This window comes from Chlamydotis macqueenii, chromosome 3, assembly GCF_036417535.1.
Source record: "Chlamydotis macqueenii isolate bChlMac1 chromosome 3, bChlMac1.mat, whole genome shotgun sequence".
NCBI lineage: Eukaryota > Metazoa > Chordata > Aves > Otidiformes > Otididae > Chlamydotis > Chlamydotis macqueenii.
In genome coordinates this window covers 15179388-15201820 of record NC_141558.1, presented here as the reverse complement: position 1 = coordinate 15201820, position 22433 = coordinate 15179388, and the positions used below count along the sequence as shown (strand labels likewise).

The following is a 22433-nucleotide window of genomic DNA, read 5'->3' as shown; positions in this document are numbered from 1 at the left end:
GTACTATAGGATCATACTAAGCATCCAGTCTAATCTTTATTACTTTTCTGAGGAATAAATGACTTACTTAGATTTTGTCAATTGTGCATAGATTTTAGAACCAGGTTTAGGACTGTTGGAGGAACTAATATGTTGCATGGTTTGAATTTTTAATTTCTCAGGAGGTAATTCCTTATCATCTCTCCACATCTCCCATTCTGACTGATGGAACTGCTTTAATGGAAGCTCAGCTGAAGAGGAACTCCATAGACAGGTTAAGAAACCTGGACACCAGTGCATCCTCACAAGTACCACCCCAAGCCCATGGATCCCAGCCTTCTACTGAAACATCTCCAGTCTCTAGCTCTGTGAAAAAAAGGAGGAAGAAGAGGAGGAAGTCTACCCATAAAATAGACAGCTTAAAAAGAGAAGACAATGGAGACACATCAGAAGATGAAGACATGTTTCCTATAGAGATTAGCTCAGAGGAAGAAAAAGAACCGTTGGACAATTCAAGGTATCACAGTGGAACTGAGATATGTAATGGAAACTACTGCTGAGTTAATGTTCCTTTCCATACCTTCTAACGCTAATGCCTATTTAACTCAGTCCCACATGGCTGCTGAACATGTTTCTTTAAGAAAAAGCTTTAGGCTTTTGCTATTGGGAATGTTAGTAACAAAAATAATGTCAATTACATTGAAAATGTAAGAATAATCCTCCAGGAGGTGTGAATCAAATAACACTTCTCTATCTCCTTTTAGTTCAGGTTATACTAATTCTTCTTTGCAGTAGGAGTTTTTTGTTATCTGAAGTATATGACAGTTCAGTAATCTAGTATGGTTTTTAAATGACTTGTGTTTCCCTGTACCTAGGATCCTTGTTCCAGATGTGTTTGTTGATGATGTATCTGACATAAAGGCTCCCGCAGTTTCTACATTTCCTCAGTCTGCATCTTACCCTTATTCAGATGGAGAATGGTCACCTCTTCAAAGGTACTTTTTCTGATAGTACAGTTCTAAATAATCTTCTTCTTTCCATTAATGTCTTATATGCTACTGCTATATGAAGCCTTAGTAAAAATTTCGATATCAAATATAGTCACTGTCAACTACTATATGAGAGCTTTTTGTATTTGGAGTCAGATAGTGTACAAAAACTTCAGGTTAGCTTTATCCTTCGTTCAGCAAATGCATGCATACAAAAGCCCACAAATTCTGAAGAATATTTGTATGTGTTAATGTCACTGCATATAAATGCTGTAAAGAAGACAAATGTTTTGTGAAATCTGAATCTTTGCCTGATGCACACACCTGGTAAGGACTTCACTGAATGCAGTTATATACATCCTTAGTACTTTGGAGGTAATCCTTTTAAGAACTTGCAAGACTGGAGTTGATGTATAAAAATAAGAATTTTTTTTTAATGGATAAAAATATGAGCTTTTTGTGTCCCTTTCGAAGCTAATCTATTAAATTGCACAGTTAGGTAGACATGAAATATTTATTGTGTGAATACATACAGTAATTTCCTTACTTTTTCCTGTACCTCTATTTGTGTGCATGTGTATTCCTTTGATATTGAAACAGGTCAGTTTGGACCTTCTTTCTTGTGTCCGTAGAACACTGTCAAAAAGGGACAATTTTTCACTTAATGTGCATTGCATTATAATTCCCGTGAAGTCTCTGTGTGTGTCCCCCTGTGCACATGTGCCCCACGTCCTCCATGCAGACTGGTGGAGTGGGGCAGTAGTCACAAGACCTTATCCGAAGAGGTCTAATCTCAACAGACTGCCTCTGTAGTTGAGAGACAGAGGAAGGGAGAGCAAGGAGATGATTTCAGCGCAAGGGCTTAATTTGAATTGCGTTCTGGAAAAACCTTTCTCCCCTGACTGTATAGCTTAATGCTATTAGCTTCACCAGTCTGATGATAGCATGTGTCGACACCCTGCCCATCTGGTGGCTTTTTGAACTGTATGTTCTGTTTGTTTCTTGATTGCAGTATTCTGGATTTTGAAAATTCTAGATGTAAATTCAGCATTCCTGTAGCTAATGCACAAAGAGCTTATTTTAATCAGCACTTGTGAATAACGACACTCTGTTTTTCTTTCCGCCATCACACTGTGCTGTCCAGTAAGCCTATAGATTGCACAGGGCAATCCTCTCTTCTCACTGTTCCAGTAGATGGAGGCCTGTCTAACTCCTGTCCTCAACAATCTTCTCACTTTTCTCCTCCAGACAGGTAGAACAGTTGTCCTCTCTCTTCTGGGCTGCTCTTTAATCCTTTTAACACATTAATACACTTTTAACACATTAATAGTATGTGGACTGTGTTGAACTTTGATGTGGTTTAACCCAGCAGGCAGCTAAACACCACACAGTCATTCGCTCACCCCCTCACCCCTTCAGTGGGATGGGGGAGCTGATAAGAAAAAAAGTAAAACTTGTGGGTTGAGATAAAGACACAGTTTAACAGATCAGAAAAGGAAGGTTGATAATAATAATAGTAATAATACAACACAAGTGATGCACACAACAATTACTCACCACCTGCTGAGTGATGCCCAGCCGGGCCCCAAGCAGCACTGCCCCCCTAGGCACCTCCCCTCAGTTTACATGCTGAGCATGATGTCGTATGGCATGGAATATCCCTTTGGCCAGTTTGGGCCATTCCCAGCTTCTTGTGCACCTTCAGCCTTCTCACTGACGGAGCATGAGAAGCTGAAAAGTCCTTGAGTTAGTGTAAGTACTGCTGAGCAACAACTTAAACATCAGTTTGTTATCAACATTATTCTCATCCTAAATCCAAAACACAGCACTATACCAGCTGCTAGGAAGAAAATTAACTCTATCCCAGCCGAAACCAGGACAAACTTATAATTGCAGTTATTGCTAACCCAGACACTTTGAAAGAAAGTGACATTGAAAACCACTTCCTTTGTTTGCTTCTTTGTGGGCGTTGACTGGAGGTAAGTTACCTTGGTGAATCATCCATCGAATGAGGATGGCTAATATAAAATCAGGCCAACGAAAACCTGAGTTAAACCTGAAGTTGATTAAGATGATTAAAAAAAAGGAAGAACTTAGCTGGTGAAAACTTACATTCCTCTTAAGATCAACATTTCCATGTGGCTTTTTCCAGTCAGTGTATATTTTAATTACATTTTTACCTCATGGTTTTCCCAAGTTGTTTGCTTGTGCATAGATTGCAAAACTAAAAGCAAAACAAAGGCCTCAGATCAAGTGAGCAACAAGTGCAAAACCTGTAATGGGAGGTTCCAAGTACCAAAAGAGAACTTGTCTTCCATGGTTCCCTCTTTTGGGAGAGGGGACGACTTTCTTTATGTTGGATTGCAGTGGGGGAGCATCTTATAGAGTAAAGATGACACAATAGATAAGGCATCTTGTTTACGGTTTAGGAGACCCAGACTTAAGCCTTTGCTGTAGTGCAGGATTTCTCTGACTGTGGACTCTTTTCTACAGAGCTAAAAGTGGATACAGATACTTTTTTTATGATATCTTAAATTCGAGATGTCATAAGATTCTACAGCCAGGCCCTCTCTCCATTAAGTCAGTGGAGACAAGTCACAGCAACTCAGTTAAAAAATTTAAAGTAGATGTCTGACTATGACCTCTACAATTCTCCATTAATGCTAAGGAAGCTTTGGGTAATAAATCAGGCTAAATTGCTCATTGCTTATCTCAACATAGATGCCATACAAGGTGCCTAAGTTTGTATCGAAGCTGATAATCTTGAGGTTTTCCCAGCTTCTAGGTCTGCCCTCTTTAACCTGACCATGTTGCACCACCAAGTCAATGTGAGGTTCTGGGACATTCAAGGCTGTTCTCCTTAATGTTTTTCATGGGAAGGAAGAGCAGGCACACAGGTTGGGATGGAACAGTGATGTGCTCTGGGTGACTCCATGAACTTTGCTCTGGAGTTCGCCTGTCCTGCAGTCTAGATACTCAGCTAAAGTGCTATTGTAACTTGTCTGAGCAAGGCCCTCTCTGTGTCTGCAACTGTTTTCCTTTATGTGAAATGAGAAATTCTATTATGGCAACCTCACAGAAGGTTCAGGGGCTTTCAGCTACTGTTGTGACAGGTACATGAAGTAGGCCTCTTTCCTTGTAACTATATTTTCCCGGTTTATTTGGCCTTGGTCAAGACAGGACTTTTTCTCGGGTCACACTGCTGCTTTCTCAGGGCTATCTTTGCTTTCAGTGAGAAACACTGAAATGATAGCTGTTAAGGAATACATGGGACTGTGACACAAATATTCAGCATTTATGGGACATGAATCAGATATGCTGATCTAAATGACTGAACTAAAGTTCCCCTTCTTTCTTGTGCAGTGTTGATAGGATGGGTGGTTCTAGTTTGATCTGCAGTATCTCAGCAATCTGTGTAAGGCAAGAGAATTTCAACTGGTCAGGGTCAGTGCGTAACTTAAGGACAGGGGAATTGCAAGGCATAGTTCAGCCCAAGACAAACGTCTTGATGGTGTAAGAAATAAAGAACTCATTTTGAATCTGAACCATGGATGTATTTGCAGGATACTGTCACTGGGTTACAAATCCTACATGGTTCTTAGTATTCAGCCTTACTGACCCCTAGTGCAAGCATAACATTAATTCAGGATTTAATTTGACCTAATTGAGATGAAAAAATGTTTAAAGGAATGTGATTTTGAGCTTTATTAGTCTTCAGAATTCACAGAATCACAGAATTATTATCAAGATTGGAAAAGACCTAAAATATCATCCAGTCCAACTATCACCAATACTTCTCAGCTAAATCATATCCCTCAACACAACATCCAAACGTTTCTTGAACACCCCCATGGTCGGTGACTCCACCACCTCCCTGGGCAGTGCATTCCAGTGCCTGACTACCCTTTCCAAGAAGTAATATTTCCTAATGTCCAGCCTGAATCTCCCCTGGCGCAGCTTGAAACCATTGCCTCTAGTTCTATCACTGTCTACACGAGAGAAAAGGCCGACCCCTAGCTCACTACAACCTCCCTTCAGGAAGTTATAGAGAGCTATAAGGTCTCCCCTGAGCCTCCTCTTCTCCAGACTGAACAATCCCAGCTCCCTCAGCCGCTCCTCATAAGGCCTGTGCTCCAGACCCCTCACCAGTTTCGTAGCCCTCCTCTGAACGCGTTCCAAGGGCCTCAATGTCTTTCTTGCAGTGCGGGGCCCAAAACTGAACACAGTACTCGAGGTGCGGCCTCACCAGTGCCGAGTACAGGGGGACAATTACCTCCCTGTTCCTGCTAGTAACACTGTTTTTGATGCAAGCCAGGATGCCGTTGGCCTTCTTGGCCACACTGTCGGCTCATGCTCAGCCGAGCATCAATCAGTACCCCCAGGTCCGTTTCCTCCACATAGTCCTCCAGTCACTCCGCCCCAAGCCTATAGCTTCAGTCTCATTTTACTTTGATGGCAATAGCATGAAGTGAATAGCAGCAAAACAGTCCCAGTGAGGGTAAAGGAGACGACATCTGGCATTACATATGAAAGCAGAACTATACAAACAGGACTGTAGTAGGCATAATTGCCATCTGCGTCCATAAACTGCAGAGATTATTGTTGCTATTCCAGAAGGATATTAGTTGGAGAGAGCAGATATTAAGTAGTGAACAACAATATGGCGTATGAAGAAAAAAGTAAAGGTATTTCTCTGTAATGGGAAACAAGCTCTCACTGGGAGACTGCTAACCTGTATTGAAGTTTGTGGGTGGCATAGAAAATTCCAGCCTGTGTTCCAGATGATATAAGGAATGAGAACGCTTTAGTATCCTTTTATATACACAAAATAATTTACTCCTTGTTTGCCTTGTGGGTGCATGTTTGCAGTCTGGTTTGGTCTTGGGCCTTTTAAATTAAGATGACATTGCACTAATAGTTCTGGTCTACCCTGAAGTTGTATTAGCATTTGTACACTAATCTACAAGGAGAAATTAACTGAAAAGAATTCTGAAGGTCTAACATTTTGTTACTACTAAATACTTATATTTTATTGTATAGAAAAGTAGTATTTATAGAATGAGAATTAAAATGTCTCCATTGTGCTTGTGTTGAAAGTTCAGTAGATAGTGTGTATTTTGTGTACTTTGTTTTGGGAGAATGGATAATATTTTGGGGGTTAGATGCTCGCCCTTTTCCTAACTTACTATGGTTATACTTATAGCCGTATCTACTCTGAACCATTAACCCAGACAAGTGCATGGATCATCCCACAGCATTTTGCAGCAAGAGCCTTCTCAGAGCAGAACTCTGCTTCTTCTAACATACACACGTATGCAAGTGCTGTATTTCTGGCACTTGCGTGTGTGTGTCTGGGAATATACACATGGTTGGTGCTGAATAACAGCCTGAGCTTCTTCCCCACTCAGTTGTGTGTACAAGGAACTGTATATTCAGGGAAGATTATGGAAAAGGCAAGATTCCTCCCTGCACCCCGATCTGTGTTGTCACTGCAAAATGCAGAGATTCTAGCCCAAACTGAAGCAATGCATGTATTCTCTCAGGTTGTCTGGCTGGCTAAGTGAATCTGGGCTGAACATACCCCAAAGCCCAGATTGGAGATTTTTCTAAGTAAACAGTAGGTATTTTGAAGGTTAAATGTGTGTACTGCACAGATTAACTTGTACGGTGACAACACTTCCTTACATCTAGATATTTTGGGCTTAAAGCAGCAGTAGAAGCATTATTGCCTGCTGAGATTTTCTGAAGAGCCCAGGCTCCTGATTTCTGGGGTTTCAATGGGCCCTAGATGTATGGAAAATACTGCAAATCCTACAAACTTGTCAGTGAGGGGTGTAGGAGTTGCTGAAAAACCCAACAGGAATTTCTTTAATCCTTAGAGCTTGAAAATACTTTAAAAATCACATTGTATTGATTCCTTCATCAGTGAAAAGGTAAGTTATACCCTAAGGACTGAAAAAAGATTTGAAATTCTTAAGACTAAAAGATATCTTCCACAATTGTATTGCTTATACATTTTATAGTTTAGTTAGATAACCTAATTATCTGAAGGCAAAAAGTTACAGCGTGTGTCCATATTCAAAGTGTGTCGTACTGCAACATAAATGAAAACAAGGAATAATGTAGATAATTAGATTGCTATTTTTTCAGATGTGAAATTCAAAGATTTTTTTAAAGCTACTTTGTGTTAGTGTGAAGTGATTTGCCTGTGACCAATGAGTTTCCTACCAAGTAGCTCTTCAGAACTACCTGACATTGAAATAGCAAAATCATTTGGATATTCAGTTTATCCAGAAGAAGGTAAAGAATAAGTCAAATATGAAGAATTTATACTAAATGTAGGAAGCCTTTTGTTTTTGAGAGTGAAAGTAACTCAGTTTGGACCTTTGATTTAGGAGGAATGTTGTGGATTCTTTTGTTGCTTGTAGATTTAAAATCAGGATTGCACGAGTACACCAGAGACGTGCTTTGGCTCAGACAAAAAATAATGGGCTTTGTTCAGGGGGTTCTGGGTGAAATTGTGTGACTTGCGTTCTGCAGAAAGACAGAGTAGATAATCAGAAGTTTTCCTTTTCTCCTTGAAATCAGTGAATCATTATTTAATAATGGCTGACTTGACGTCACAGTATTGACTTCACTATGTTAAAATATGCTACAAACTGATAATTTACTAATTAATTATTAAATAATTTATGTTGTGTAGTCAGCAAAACAAACAATTCAATGGTTTTGAACTGGAAGGGCTCAACTTCTTTGGTTCTCCTGGTTTCACTGTAAACACGCATCCAAGGGTAGAACTGAACAAGTTAATAGAAGGAAGTACTCAGCTGGATTCCTTCAACTAGTTTATTAGTTAGTCAGGATAAAGTATCTTGTTGATGCAAGTGAGTAATTTCTGCACTTCACATCTATTATAACAATACTAACATCTCTTTGTCTACTGTTGCTGGTTCCATCCTCATTCATTTTTCTGCGCAGAAAAACAAAAATCCTCTGGAACTGTTCAGGTCCAGTGCTCTTGTTCCATCTCTTTCAGCTTCTCAAATCCCGCTTCTGTGACAGGGCTTACTGAAAAATGGATGAGGCCTTTTAATGCCAGTCTAAGAGGATCCTGAACTGTTTTTCCAGGCTTTCACACTTTCAGTTTGCTAGTGCTTATTTAGATCTTCAGTGCTTTGGGTTGGTGGATATCAGTTTGCTAGTGCTTAGTGCATTGTGGTTACTTTAGGTTTTGTAATATTTCTTGTTTGTTTTTCTTCAGCCCATCAGGTTCACGCCCCCCTACTCCTAAAAGTGACTCGGAATTAGTCAGTAAACCTGTGGACAGAAGTGGACTGAAGAATAATCCCCACATGCACTGGGCATGGGGAGAGCTACCCCAGGCTGCAAAGGTATCCAACGAAACATGTTTAATTCCTGTTAGCATCTGTTGTGCTTTAATGGGGCACATATGCTTATTCTATTGCAGACTGTTTTTACATAAATTTGCATTATTTTATGTAAGAGAATTGCATCTTGCTCCTTAGGAGATACAGCGAGGTATCGTGTGCCATAGATGTTCTCAACACCTATGATATACAGTAGAAAATGAAGAAGTACCTGAGACCTAGTCTCATAAAAGTTAGCTTAAATAGCGTACAAAATCAAACCCTATATCTTTTAGTAAATCACTGAGGTTCATAAGTGGTCTTAGATGGAATTAGGTGCTTGGTCTTAGCAGTGTGATTCACAAAAATTAAAATCGGTTGCTTGAGTACATAAGCATCCAGAAACACCTGCATGCCCAGACGTGCTGTTCTCTTGGCTGAGCCAGCTGGCTTGGTGCCTGTCTCCTGCCTGAAGCCATTTGGCCCAGTTAGATGGCAGGATCTGTAGTGTGCCAGCAGCATTGTCTCCCATGCTGCACAGTAGCCATGTGCAGCTGAGTACACTGCAGGTCAGTCAGGTGCTGGCTGGCTCCGTATGATTGCTATGGAGTCAGAGCATTCCTACAGGAATGGGGAGACTTAGGACTTACACCTGTCTCAGAGTAGGAGAAAGAAAGATCAAGTTCCAGGGGCATACTGCAACTCTGGGGGGAGGCATGGTGCAGGGCTTGGCCCCTTCTGCTGAAGACTGGCTTCTGTGTAGAAAGGACTGCAGGAGTGATGGGGTCAGGAACAGTATAAAGAAACAAAATTCCTGCTTTGCATGCCAGGGGAGCGGGTATCCTCCTCAGAAAGACTTCTGTGTTCTGGTGGTGCTACCAGAATTAAAATGGCGCTATTATAATTTATCTTTAATTCACTGTTGGTAGCTAGTGATGAAAGCAGGGATAGAAATCCAGAATTCTTAATTCCTTCAGAAGAGCTCTGGCCTCTTCTTTAGTAGGCCAAAGATGAGCTGTCCCATCACCTCTGCATTATTCTCCTTGTCATGTATATTACAAGAAGATTGGGAGTTATTTTCTGTACGTAAAGAACTGATTTAAGTGCACAGGTCCAGGCAGGAGTCTCAAATTGGTACTTCCAGTCTAGAATTTAGAATTTTCTGTTAGTCATTTGGGTATTTCATTTTTTTATCCCAGTCACACATCCTGGTCTGTATTGCAAATCTTACCCCTGGAGGCTTTCCCTCTGCAGTCTCTGTCTATGTCCTGGCCAAGCTACTTGGAGATGATCTGGCCATACCTGATTGTGTAAGGACTCCAGTCCATGTTCCCTTCTCGTGTTTGTTGGGGTTACCTTCTGAAGAAAAGCTTGGATTTGCGCAGCAAGGGAGGAGGGCAGGGTGGGAGCCGTAACATGCCCCCAGGCAGGTGAGTGGGAAATGAGGACTGTAGAACACATTGCAGAACAAATCTTCCCTGGCCCTGAGATGCAGCTGAATTTTGCACAACCAAGCACACAGCCGAGAGGTCTTTTGTACACTGTAGTTGTGGCTTTCTGCTGTAGCTGATTACCTTGAGAATCTGGTCTTACTGGAGTGAATAGAACAGGTTCAACTCTGGCTGTTGCATTTTTAAGAGCTTTTCTTTATAGCAACCTGTTTATTTTTCTTCACAGGCCAGTTCTCTGCTCAAAGCAAAGGAACCCAGTGTAGTGGATGTAAATCCTTCTGAAAGCACTCATTTTCGGGTCATCCAGAGTTCTCCTAGAGAGGAGTTTAACACCGTGTCTCCTCTACCTGCCCTTGGACAAGCAGATACAGCAACTGCTGATGAAAGTGAGCTTGTACCAGCTGAGACAAATAAGCCAGAGATAGAGTCTCCAGGAGCAGCTGTGCCACCATTGCCTGCCAGTGAAGAAATAAAACAAGCTGGAGCTTGCTCAGCCCAACCAGCTGGCAAGACAGATTCCCCTTCCAGAAGGAAAGGTAAAGGGGTGGATTCTGCACTTTTGTATGTATGATTTTTGTCTTTAAATTTCATGGTGATAAAGTACTTCATTGTCTATAAATTAATCTGTGACCTGAAGGCACTTTCAGAGCTGGAAATGAGTGAGTTTTGGAAAGAATGTTCAAAACCTGAGCTGTGCAGCAGGCTGCTCACAGGACCCATGTAGTAAGATAAAAGACTATCCTTGGTCTGGGATTTTTGGCAGATCTGTGCATATGAGCAAGACTGCAAAAGAAACTTGCTCCAAGTTCATCTGAGGTTTGACAGATCCAGAGATTTCACTTTTTAGTACAGGCACATGGTAGATCTGATGGTTCACCTGCTCTGACTACTTTCTGAGTTATTATATGTTGCTGGTAATTGTGGAACCTTTCTGGTCTAGTACAAAGTTGTAGTACATCTTTTGGGCAAATAACAGATTTGCCATAAAATAAGGTGCTTTTCTTTCACGTGAGGAATTTCAGTTCTGTGATACATGTCCTGTCTTGAATTTGTGAAATACAACTCAGTCTGCTTTTCTACGTAATTTCTGGCATCTAAATCCATGCTATTTTATTATAAGTGCTACAATCTTCATATGAAACTTTTTTTTTTGCTTAAAAATGTCATGTTTTTAGATCTCTGATTATTCTATAATTATGTAAGCCCTATATAAGCCTAGCTTGTGCAGCTGCTTTTTAATTAGTAAACATACAAGTTTCTTAGCCACTTCCCCATGCATTCCATTTTCTTTGAAGACAAAAAAAATGACAGTGTTACTCTGCTTACTCGTCAGTCTTTACATAACATTTCTTCTAATTGCTTTTCTGATGTTTTGTGTTGGAAATTGTGACAGTGAGAAGTCATGGGTTTTAGAATGAATGCCAAATTAGTTGTTGATCTTACAGCGGTTACTTGTCTAGATGTACCAGCAACAACAGGATAGCGATGGCTCCGTGTTGGTACTAGTGAAAGACCAAGGAGGGTTGTCTTGTCCGCTGCGATGATGCATGTGCACACACAACGCATCAGTTGTATGTGCAAAACAGTGAGTTGTCTGCATAACAAGCCAGTTACAGTCTATTAGTGACTTCGGTATAGCCTGTTGTTATTTCCCTTTTGCAAGGGGGGATTGAAGATTAGTTCTCAGACATTAAATGGTCTGATTGCCTTACTGTGATAATAGGCTATGAAAATACTCAAAAAGTTTTCTTTTTGCTGTTTGCCTACAGTGATCACTGACTTCTAGTTCACAGTGGTTTTGTCTGGGATAGGGCGGCTTCAGCGTATCTCAAAACTAGTCCTCTGCTGTCCCATTTTGTGTATTCAAAGTCTGAACAAAATATATGAGCGACTTGTTTAGAAACTTTTGGCAGTACTATTTTATACAAATACAGTTCGCAAACTGTTATAACTTGCCTAGTTTCTCAATCTTAAAATTAATAGTTAAACGGTAATAACAGTTCTGGCTTGTTACTCAGAAAATGCTCATTAATAGGCTTATTTGTGCCATCCCTTACAGACAAACGAAGCCGGCATCTTGGTGCTGATGGTGTCTATTTAGATGACCTCACTGACATGGATCCAGAAGTTGCTGCACTTTATTTCCCCAAGAAGTATAAGTCCTTTGCTTATATTTTTGCTATTTAAAGAGCTCTTGTCACCTTCCAGATTTAGATCAAACTCTTCATTGCAAACCAGCTGAGACCTCTTTTTCAGTGTCCAAGCAGAGGTGAAGGCAGAAGAAAAATAAAACTCTGTAGAGAGGAATATTAGAGTTTTTGGAAGGCTCTCCATTTGGGCCTGAGATGTGTGCTTCAGACTGATTTTCTATTTTGGTCAACTAAGCATCATGGATTGATTGTGGATTGTTATGTAATGTACACTGGTGTTTGTGAGTGTTACTCACATGCTGTGGGAGAGCAGTTGGCCTTGGGATATATTTATCCCCGTGTCCTTGCTTATTACCCTGAAGAACATATCTTGCTGCTAACAGTATTAGCACAAAATTATTGCTCTAATGTTATTCTGCTGTGAGTGATCACCTATAAATATGAAAGTTAGATAATATTTTTTGGAAGATGCATGACAGATTTCTTTATTGAAATATTGCACCCTCAACATACAATTTCCAACTTGTTCTGATCTTTATTAGAACCTCTTCTAACATTTATAGTGCTCTTTCCACGTCATACTCTAGTCATTTTACTGAAGTAATTGAGCAACAACTAAAGTAGCTTGCATATTTTATTTTTCTTTTTTGCTTGCTTAAACTCAGCTATTGTAATACTAGCATTTCAATAAAAGTGAGAAAGATTAGTAATGTGGAGAAAAAAGTTGGATTGAATTCCTTTCTCTAATGCATTCATATAAATCTGGAACGGGAATTAGAGTTTGAGCCTGCACTTTGTAATCATGATCTCATCTATACACAGATTTTTAAGTGGGTATAATGACTTATTACTTATTAAAATTTTAATCCTGCTAGTTTATGTGTTAAGTATTTTACTTACATATTCGTGACATATGACTACACAAACATACGCATCCTTTGTTTTGAGTTTAGCTATCAGATAATAATATAATACTAATATAAATTAAATAATAAACAAATATGTTTATTCTTGTTCCCGTGTGGGAGTAGTTCTGCTAGTATAAACTCCGCTTATAGTAGCATTATTTTGTCTACTAAGATTGTACAGTTTATTGTCTTGGTTTTTTCCTATCTCTTGTAAATAAGAGAAGCTATAATTATACATGCCTGGTTTAGGCAAGTAAGTAAACGTGATCTAATATTTGAGGGTACGTGAGGCTTATACTACTTTGATTATGGTGAAACTAAGCAAATTTTTTCCCTTTTTCCTAAGTATATGTCAGATGTGAACGATGCGTGTTGAAGGGAACAAATTTGGGAGTAAATGAAGACTAAATGCCTGATTTTTCTTTCCTAGTGGGGATAATGTCCAAAACAAGAACACGAATGACACGGGGCCACGGTCTGACAGTCAGTCTCCGCAGTCTGTTGGGAGCTCAGGTATTGACAGTGGAGTTGAGGGCACTTCGGATGGAATTCGAGATTTGCCCTCCATTGCCATTTCTCTCTGCGGAGGCCTTACGGACAACAAAGAAATAACCAAAGGTACGGGCTGACCTGCATTACAGGCATGTGCTGTAATGCTAGGCTGAGGAAGCAGTGCCCTCCTGTGGCTGTTCTCAAGAACAGGTTGAGAAGATAAATACTGTCCCTGTAATGATGTTTCCTAGAATTTGTCATATTTAAAATAGTAGACTTATATAGGACTTATGATTTTTAACACATTTTAATAATCCACTCTATACTAAATTTTTGAAGTATTTTATTGGTATTTTTATTTCCTGATAGCACTATGTATTGTATCACAATAGCGTTTAACGGTACTTTTGCCACTTGGTCCAGAATATGGTTGGAAATTCACAGCTGTCAGTGTCAGGAATGAACATGGTGATTTGTAAATAGGGACACTAGGAAGGGGCATTGGAAACTTTAACCTGAGTTCCTGCTGTACTTCCAATTCATTGTGTGACTTCTAGATAAATCATTTATAATGCTGTGTGCCTTAAACTTCCAGCTGCATAATGTACATTAAGACTTGCACTTTCTGCAGTAGTAAGGTGTCATAATATCACATGACCCTGATGCTATGCTGATTGCTGTTTAGAAGCTAGTTATCAAAGCATTTCAAATATATTGTGATTTACTGGAGTTGTACTGTTATCTGAATCACTTATAAATTACATAGATTTTGTGAAAGGAGTTACAGCCAGTGGAAAAGGTATTTATTCATAGACATTTTCACTTTGCTGTAGGCCTTACAAGTAATCATTAAGTTTCTGGCTGTGGATTTATGTATACATTGAGCCCATCAGTTCCTGCTCCTACCTGGAACAGATGATCAGTGAAAGGCATGACAAAGTGGTTCCTTGCCTTACTTAGAAGCCTGATTTTCCTTTCTCACAGCTCCATCCCTGAGCTTTCACTTAGCTTGTATTTTGAAAAGGAAACACGCCCAGCAGCTAACAAAGAAACCCTCAGCATCTTCTGAGACTGAGAGTCTCTGAACATCTTGCTTCCATATTGCTGCTAATCTCAGCACCCTAGTAATGAAGGGCTGACCCTGAATGTGACACCTACATGTCTGAGAGATGCTAAGAGGTTTAGGCTGGCCCATCCCAGGCATCTATAAATGCATGCTTTACATATGTAATTTTTTTTCCCCCCACAGAAGAATTCTTAGAACATGCAGTAACGTATCAACAGTTTGTGGACAATCCTGCTATCATTGATGACCCTAACCTTGTGGTTAAGATTGGAAATAAGTAAGTATATTTTGGGGAAAAAAAATATTTTACTATTGTAATAGAAACACTTCTGTGGCACTTCAATGTATTAAACCAGTTTAACCGTAGCTGGAAAATAGGTTTTGAATGCTGATAGCTTAGATTCATCCAGAAAGAGTCAACTCTCTAGTGAATTCAGGCTCTTCCAGTTACCTTTCCTACTTTAAATTGAAAGTAAAGAGCAGTTTCAGATGCTCTGTTACAGCTAACTGGCACAATTTGAATTTCAAGAAGCTAGTATTAAATGCTAATAGTGTTCACGCTCTATTGGCAGGGTGGAAATGAAATGGGATGTGAGCTTACTAAGGCTTGCCCTGAGCCAGTTTGAATAATTAATATTTACAGGGATACGGCAGTCTGCTTGCAAACACTCTGTACCTGGCAGGTTATCTGTATATACTGAATATTTTGGTAATATGCCTCTATGGAGACATTGCTTTTCAAGACTTGTCAGGCTTCACTCACCTATTTCTGTGAGGCTAGGACATTCATATGCTTGTATTGCTGGCAGCAGTGCAGCACTGTGGTCTATGCCAGATGCAGCTTTTTGGAAGGTGTTTTAACTTGAGAGCTCCTTGCAGCTGACATACAGTGTTACAGTGCAGAGGAGACATCATGGCGTTGTGCTGCACTTAGAGGTTAGGCTACCCTTAGTTATAGACATTGCTCATACAAACCTGACGTGCCTGGCGCATCCTTGTGTGATAGTTTGTATTGTGCTTGTTACCGCCTCATACCTGACCTTTGTTGTGGTCTGAGGTCAGTCACTAATTGCTTCCCTGCTGTAGTTCTCTAAATTTGATGGTAATGTTTACCTGCCTACTGTTATGTTGGAAGGAGAGGAGTACTTAGTGAGGGTCTTACTGTTATATTCTCTGGATGTCACGTGAGCTTCAGCTTTGCTATACAGACAGATGATAATACTGTATTTGTCCTATTGTCTGTAACAAGAGTTGACCCGTGTTCAGCACATAATAGCAAAAGCTTGACATCCTACAGACTATGGCCTCTAATTTTTGTATAGTTCCTTGATAGAAAAACAGTGAAAACAGCTTGTAAAAAAAAAAAACATAACAAACAAAAACAATAACGACAAAAAACCCCCCAAAAGAAAAAACCACCAAACCCAAAACCAAACCAACCAAACAAAAGACCCAAAAAACCAACTCCTCCCAAAAAACCAAACTCATGCTGTGATAATGAGATGTAGTAAGAATGTGAGGAATGTATGACAAACACCATTTCTACTTAAGGACCTAGATTCTCTTGCGTATATTGAAAAGTATATGCCGTAAATACCTGTGAACATACTGTGGAATAAAGTGGGTCTGCTATTACTGGTGCAGGCCCGAGTTTGACCTGTGCTAAAGAGGCTTCATGACTTTAACCTGGCACCTGACAAATACTACGTAGATTGTGAATTGGAACCTTAGGATTACAAAGTGCAGTAATTGTCTCTTGTGTGCCTAGGTACTACAACTGGACAACAGCTGGTCCCCTTCTGCTGGCAATGCAGGCATTCCAGAAACCTTTGCCAAAGGTGAGATTGAACATGAAGGTCAGAGGAGGAGTTGTGACATTCTGCCTTTGTTAATAGGGATTGTAAACATAAATTATATTGACCCATGCTAGTGTTTGCTGTAGCTGAACACTTGGTGACTGTTTTCCATTTTATCTGTATACAGCATATATTATCAAATAATAATTTGAATTTAATCTTCAGTGAATAAGCTTTAACTACTAGATAAGGAAGGCCTGTAGCTTGCTAGTGTTCTGTTTCTTGGCTGATCATAACCAACCCAGCTAGGTAGTGGCAGATAGCTGCAACTATATGACAGCTCTGTATGTTGGCTTGTATTAAATGCATTGACGAATGTAGTCCGATTCCACGTTACCTGGTGCCACACAGATGCTCAGGACAGAAATATTCACTACTGCAGATGTACATTAAGAAGCAGTATCACCATTGGCGCTATTTTGTATCCTGGTTAGCCATAAATTCAGTAAATTTTTGATCTTAAACTTTCCTTCTGCCATTTTGCAGGACTTCACATGTCTTGGGGTTTAATCTATGTGAATTCAAATGCTATTTCTGTTGCCATGAATGTGGAATAAAAATTTCTTCAAAGCCCAGCATACTCTCTACCACTGTGTTATTTCTTCGTGCCGTGTAACCTATGTATGCAGTCATGCATAGCTGTACAGTAGCATCCCAATATAAAGTAAATTGATTAGAAGTCCCAAACATCTGGTAAACCTGGCTTGAATTTCAAAGATGTCACATAGCCAGATGTTTCGTGCTTTACTGCAAGTATTCTAGTGATCACCAAAGAAGGGATTCATCCCATAGAACTCAAATGCCTACAGAAGGTTTATAGTTATCGTACTTTGTTTTTGCTGGGCGCTTCCACGAGAGTGAATCAAACTTTGGTAGGTGCCTATAGGGTCTTTAGTGGCAATAAAGATAATGCAAGGTAACTGCATTTTTAATTAAACACTTTGATGGCTGAGACAGATGTTTTGGGTTTTGCCTAGTATGGGTAAATAGAAAGAATTGGTATTAAATATTTTTGCCATTGAGGGAAGTGGCAGTTCTTTCAACAGCATTATGGTTATGCCTTTATTTATATAGGTTATCAGTTTAGAAAAGTCTTCTATGAGTGTGAAATTCAGTGTGTCCCTTTTTTTTTTAATTGTTAACTTATATTCTGAATGCTGATAACTTTCTAGACAGTGCAATTTTAGTTTAGTGAAGAACCCAGGATATGTAATTGGAACAGTGTATATGACTGGGAAGGTTTACTTGGCTGAACTGTACCTCTGAAGCTAAAATTATTCATTTATGCTACCAGTCATCCTACTGGTTCTCTTAATCAGTTTTGATTTGCTTTAATAATGGAACTAAGGAATTGAAATACTAAGATGCTTTATAGAGTGATTGAAAACTATAGTTTTTGCAAACAGAAATCACTCATGTTCTGCAAAATACACTTAACCACATGTGTAATTGTAAGCATGTGAATTATTTCACTGAAAGTCAATAGGACATCTGCTTGAAATTGTCCGTGTGTTTGAGAATATCTTTAAATTGTAGCCATTGTTTTCAACAATGGCATTCCATTCTCAGTAGCTCCATCTGCTCCTTGTTTTTCTTATTTTAGTTTTAAAAGTTCTCAACTTATTTGCTCAATGTTATTTCTCTGTCATTTCTTTTGATTCTCATATACTTTAGATAGTATAGTGAAGAGAACCTATGGAAAACTAAGAAGAGGCATGTGTTGTCCTGTACATTAGCTGAACTCAGCCTTCTCTCTTAACTGCTAAGAGTTCTTGGAGGAAAAAAAAAAAAATTGTTTTTTTAAATCACTAATCAACATCACCATTTTATTTTGTTGACTTTGCTTACAGTGGAGTCTATCATCTCAGAAAGCCAGCGGCTAAGCTATTCTAGGGCATACCAAACACTGGCCACCTTTACTGTCGTGTTTTCCCCCTTTCATCTTTTGCTTGCTCTCTTAGTGAAAGAATTCAGCTCTCCTAGTAACAATGCATAAGGTTCCAGTCATTACAGGTATGGAAAGAAACTTTTCTCTACTGAGATCTAGTATATATAACCAGTGAAAGTAGCCAGGGTTTAAAAAAAAAAAAAAGTTCTAACATTATCAGTCAAAATCATAGCATCTTGAAGGGACCTCTCGTGCATATTTAAAAGAAACAGTGGATGAACTGGCTGGCCGACTCCGGCAGTACGAGGAAAGCCTGTCTTCTTCCCTAAGGGCCTGTGTCTCGGCTGTGGAGAAACTATCCCAGGAGTTCCAGCAATTCAAAGCAGATATGTCCCATTCCCCACCGGTACGGGCCAATATTTCAGCTATTAGGAGTAAACGTTTCCCTGCTCAAGAGAGATGGAGGAAATTATACAGTTGTCCACCTTAGGCCCCGCCTCGCTAACAAAACCAGAACAATACTGAACTCATAAAAGCTAGCAACTTGTTTGCTTTTTTCAAACTGGTGATTAAATATGAACTTTGTAGTTATTTTTAAATGAGAATAACCATCTTGCATGTTACTGTTTTGCATGAGAGCTCCTTCAGGAAGTGACATTTTTCTTTTTTTTTTAAATATAATTTGCACTAAGAAACTTCAACTTAAAACAGTAGTTCTCCATTCTAGACATTATACTAATATCTATTTATGTTTTTTTTTTCTTCTTTGATTTTATTTCTTTTTCATTTTCCTTTTAAAAATACCATAAGTATTCATGCTTAAGTTACTTCAGAGCAGCTCTGGATACCATTAGATTTTGCTTTAGTAGAATTTATGGTCCACAGACAGTATGTTTACTTTTATTCTATTTATTATCAGTTAAAATTGTGTGTTTGGCACTTTCTTTCATTTACATATATCAGGTTGTCCTTTGTTTTGGTTTTTTTTTATGTTACCATCCACTTATCACAGGCCACTGTGGAATCTATAATGCGAGACAAGATGCCCAAAAAAGGTGGAAGGTGGTGGTTTTCATGGCGAGGGAGGAACACCACTATTAAAGAGGTAAGTTTGAGAAGCAAGCAGTTTCCTTCTGGTTGCAGTGGGAATGCTGGATATATCCATATTTATCCCTCAGAACTTTGCTTCTGAGAGTAACTCAATATTCAGTTTGACTGAGGATGTACACATTAAGGTGTTTGAACAGGGTCTAAAGTCTGACTTCTTTTGACCTCAGAAAGCTTTGGATCAGACCCTACCTGAAACATTCGCCTGCAGTGTTTTGGTTCTGCATTCATTTTCATTACACAGACCTGAGGCAGTATTATCCCATGGATTTAATCTGTGTTTGAGAACCTAGAATCGAAGAGCTGTGCCACCAATTTAATGTTTTCATGCAGATTACCTACCTTTCTGCACCTTTCTTTTGATAGTTGAAGAACAGACGTATTTGAGTGATGTGGGCTGTAAAATTCAGCAAAACCTAAGATGGAAAACTGACTATATATTAGTTTTAAAGTCTTCTTGAATTTCTTTTCTGAGCATTAAAAGTTTGTGGTAACGGTCTTAAAGCCATGGATGAACATTAAAGAACAGTGAAAAAAGCAAAACTTTATATGAAATATTGATCTCCTGTCTAGACCTATTTAATCTTGAGAGTTGGCTAATAAAACCTCTTCATATTAATTTATACTACTGGAGCATTAGTACTTGAGGGGAGAAAATGACTTCTAATACGTTTTTATGGTTTTGTCTCAGTCGCTGAACTTTTTTTAGCCTTGCATGAAATAACTATTGTACTGGTCTGTGAGTATGGGATTCGGAGTGGGAGATTTTAGTCTTTATGGTTTGTTGAAGTTTTTAGAATTTCTCTCTGAGTGGAAGTATTTCTCTCTTGAGCTGTGGCAGCTATAAATGGGTAAGAGGAGGTGTTATTGTTTGTGTGTCTCATGAAATCATTCACTGTTTAAAAATCTTGTGGGGTGAAATTGATAGAGCTTAGCATCTTATCTACTCAAGGTAAAAGCAGTTTGAAAAGTTTTATTGGATTAAGGATGTTAATGTTTCTATGAAAGGTAACTGTGGTTTGGGTTTTTTTCTTTTTTTTTTTTTTTTTTTTCCTTTCTTTCTCCAGAGCCACACTTTGCTTTTTCAGGTGAAATCTAGCTGAGTAGTTATGAGATTGATCCCAGAACTTCAACAATACTAGATGTGAAATCTGATGTTTCTGTACTACTTCCATGCAAAACTAAATCTTAATTATTGAGTTTTATATTTGCAATTTTTAGTTCTTTGTGCAGCTTTTCGTCTTTAAGAAAACCATGAAGTTTTACTTCATCTACAAGCAAAAGGAGCAAACATGCTGTTGATTTTGACCAAGTCTGTACAAGACAAAAATTTGGTTTTCAAATATTTTTCTAAAAACATTTGCTCTCTGCCCAACAGGAGATGCACAGCTTCTCATAATTGTATTTTTACAGGAAACAAAGCCAGAGCAAGGTATGAGTGGGAGTGGACTTACAGGAGAAGACTCTTCACAGATGAGCCTGGCAAAGAGGTACCCCAAAAATTATCTGTACTTGAAATGAGCAGGAGTTACATTTTTTAAATGAAAGCAAGCTAGAACAAATAAATACTGCATCAGTGAAGTATGTTTAATTTGCTATTTATTGCACCAAATGCAGATAGGAAGGCTCTACCCATGGCAGGGCTGCAGACCTTCTGAGTGTGCTCTGGCGTTTCTGTGGTTTGGCTGGCAGCTCTGGGACACACATTCCAGCCCCTTGAAAGAAACAATAGTTGGAGCAGTTCTCCAAAGCTGTCTGTATCTCTCTAGAATTTTCAAGGGAACATCCTAGATGACCCCATGCTGTTGTCAAATCCCAGTAGGTAAAACTTCTGATTTACTTATATTTATGGCCTGACAAATTAATTTGTTCCTGAATATTTTGGGAAGTTCAGGGGCTTAAGTATTTTTAGAGTTTTTTTCCACGGTCCATTGTTGTAGTTCTCTGTTATTTCTTTCAAGGATTGCAGAATCTTCCTTCTTGTGCTCCAGACTAATCATACTGTGTGGCCAGAACCTCTCCTTCAGGAGGGTTCCATGAGATAAGCTTTAGCCTTCGTAGGGATGATTTAGCCAGAGACATCTCTCTACCTTGCCCCTTTGTTGTACACACAGACCTTACTGTAAAGACAGCCTGACCGTGTGCTGTCTGCGCTTAGAGCGGAAAAAGGCCAGATTCAAATATGCTTTATGCTCATTAAGTTAAGTTCAAAGATCGCATTCATGAAACAAAAAGGCATTCACTGTCATTCTTTCTGGAGGTCAGCAGTTGTAGTCCAGGAGAATGTGCTGGAAGGAGGATTCGTCATTCTGTAGGAGGCTACTTGTTATCTCAGTTGCCTCTCTGAGTTTGTGAGAGCCACAGAATAAATCGGAAAGGTTGGTTTTATTTTTAAGGATAACAAGTGGCATTTAGATCTGTTGTTTCTTACATGATTGTTTAAAAAGAAACTTTAAAGTGGGATTAAGACTTCAAGCAGACTAGATTCTGTAATTAGTGTTTTTTGTTTAAATTTTAACTGACCTCAGAAATATGGCATTAAGAATTTATTGCTTCCAAGCAGAATATGGCAAGTGAGATGTTGAGTTAAGCTTTTGAAATCTGATGTTAGAAAGGATAAGATAGCCTTTTAAATGTTGCTAGTCATGACATGCCAGTACCTTGATACTGGGTCAAGACTTCCTAGCATAAACAACATCCAGGTGTGATTGAAATAAGAGCTCGGTTGCTGATGAGATTTATAGGATCTGAAAGGGTGTTTTACCTTCCACCTAAGGTTGATAGATTTGTTTACTGTTAGGAAAACTTCCTCTCTGAAGAAAAGTATCCATAACAAATTTCTGAAAAAATGGTTGTAGCAGGAAAAAAAAAATTACACTGATATGTAAACAGAACTATATAAAGGAGCTCTGGTTTTATGTCTCTTCATCATCATATCCTGAATGAGGTAATCCTGAAAATCCTGGAAAAGAATAATCCAATAATCTAAAGTTGCTCATTGAAAGAGAAGGAGGAGTCACTTTCTGTAATAAAATTTCCATCACCTGGATTTCTTTTATTAATTGATAAATTCTTTGGAGGAGAGGGGAAAAGAGAACCAGCATAACAAACTCCTCTTTCTTTATCTGAGAACTAAAGAATTTTTCTAGTTACAGTATCTAATGGGTATTACTTTTTTTT

At 39.0% G+C, this 22433-nt stretch overlaps 1 protein-coding gene across 3 annotated transcripts in view; it reads left to right on the top strand.

The window, feature by feature from the left end:
- Positions 1–22433, top strand: part of LPIN1 (lipin 1) — an 80953-nt gene that overhangs the window by 46243 nt on the left and 12277 nt on the right. For 2 of the 3 annotated variants that reach the window (XM_086744442.1, XM_086744443.1), the window contains 10 exons: positions 162–496; positions 855–974; positions 8230–8359; positions 10013–10322; positions 11846–11939; positions 13275–13462; positions 14586–14679; positions 16171–16240; positions 19159–19251; positions 20667–20743. In XM_086744442.1, the coding sequence (XP_086600568.1) occupies positions 162–496; positions 855–974; positions 8230–8359; positions 10013–10322; positions 11846–11939; positions 13275–13462; positions 14586–14679; positions 16171–16240; positions 19159–19251; positions 20667–20743 (1511 nt within the window). Of the gene's footprint in view, positions 1–161; positions 497–854; positions 975–2112; positions 2221–8229; positions 8360–10012; positions 10323–11845; positions 11940–13274; positions 13463–14585; positions 14680–16170; positions 16241–19158; positions 19252–20666; positions 20744–22433 lie in introns of all 3 variants that reach the window. The other variant, XM_086744444.1, reaches the window with a different exon arrangement.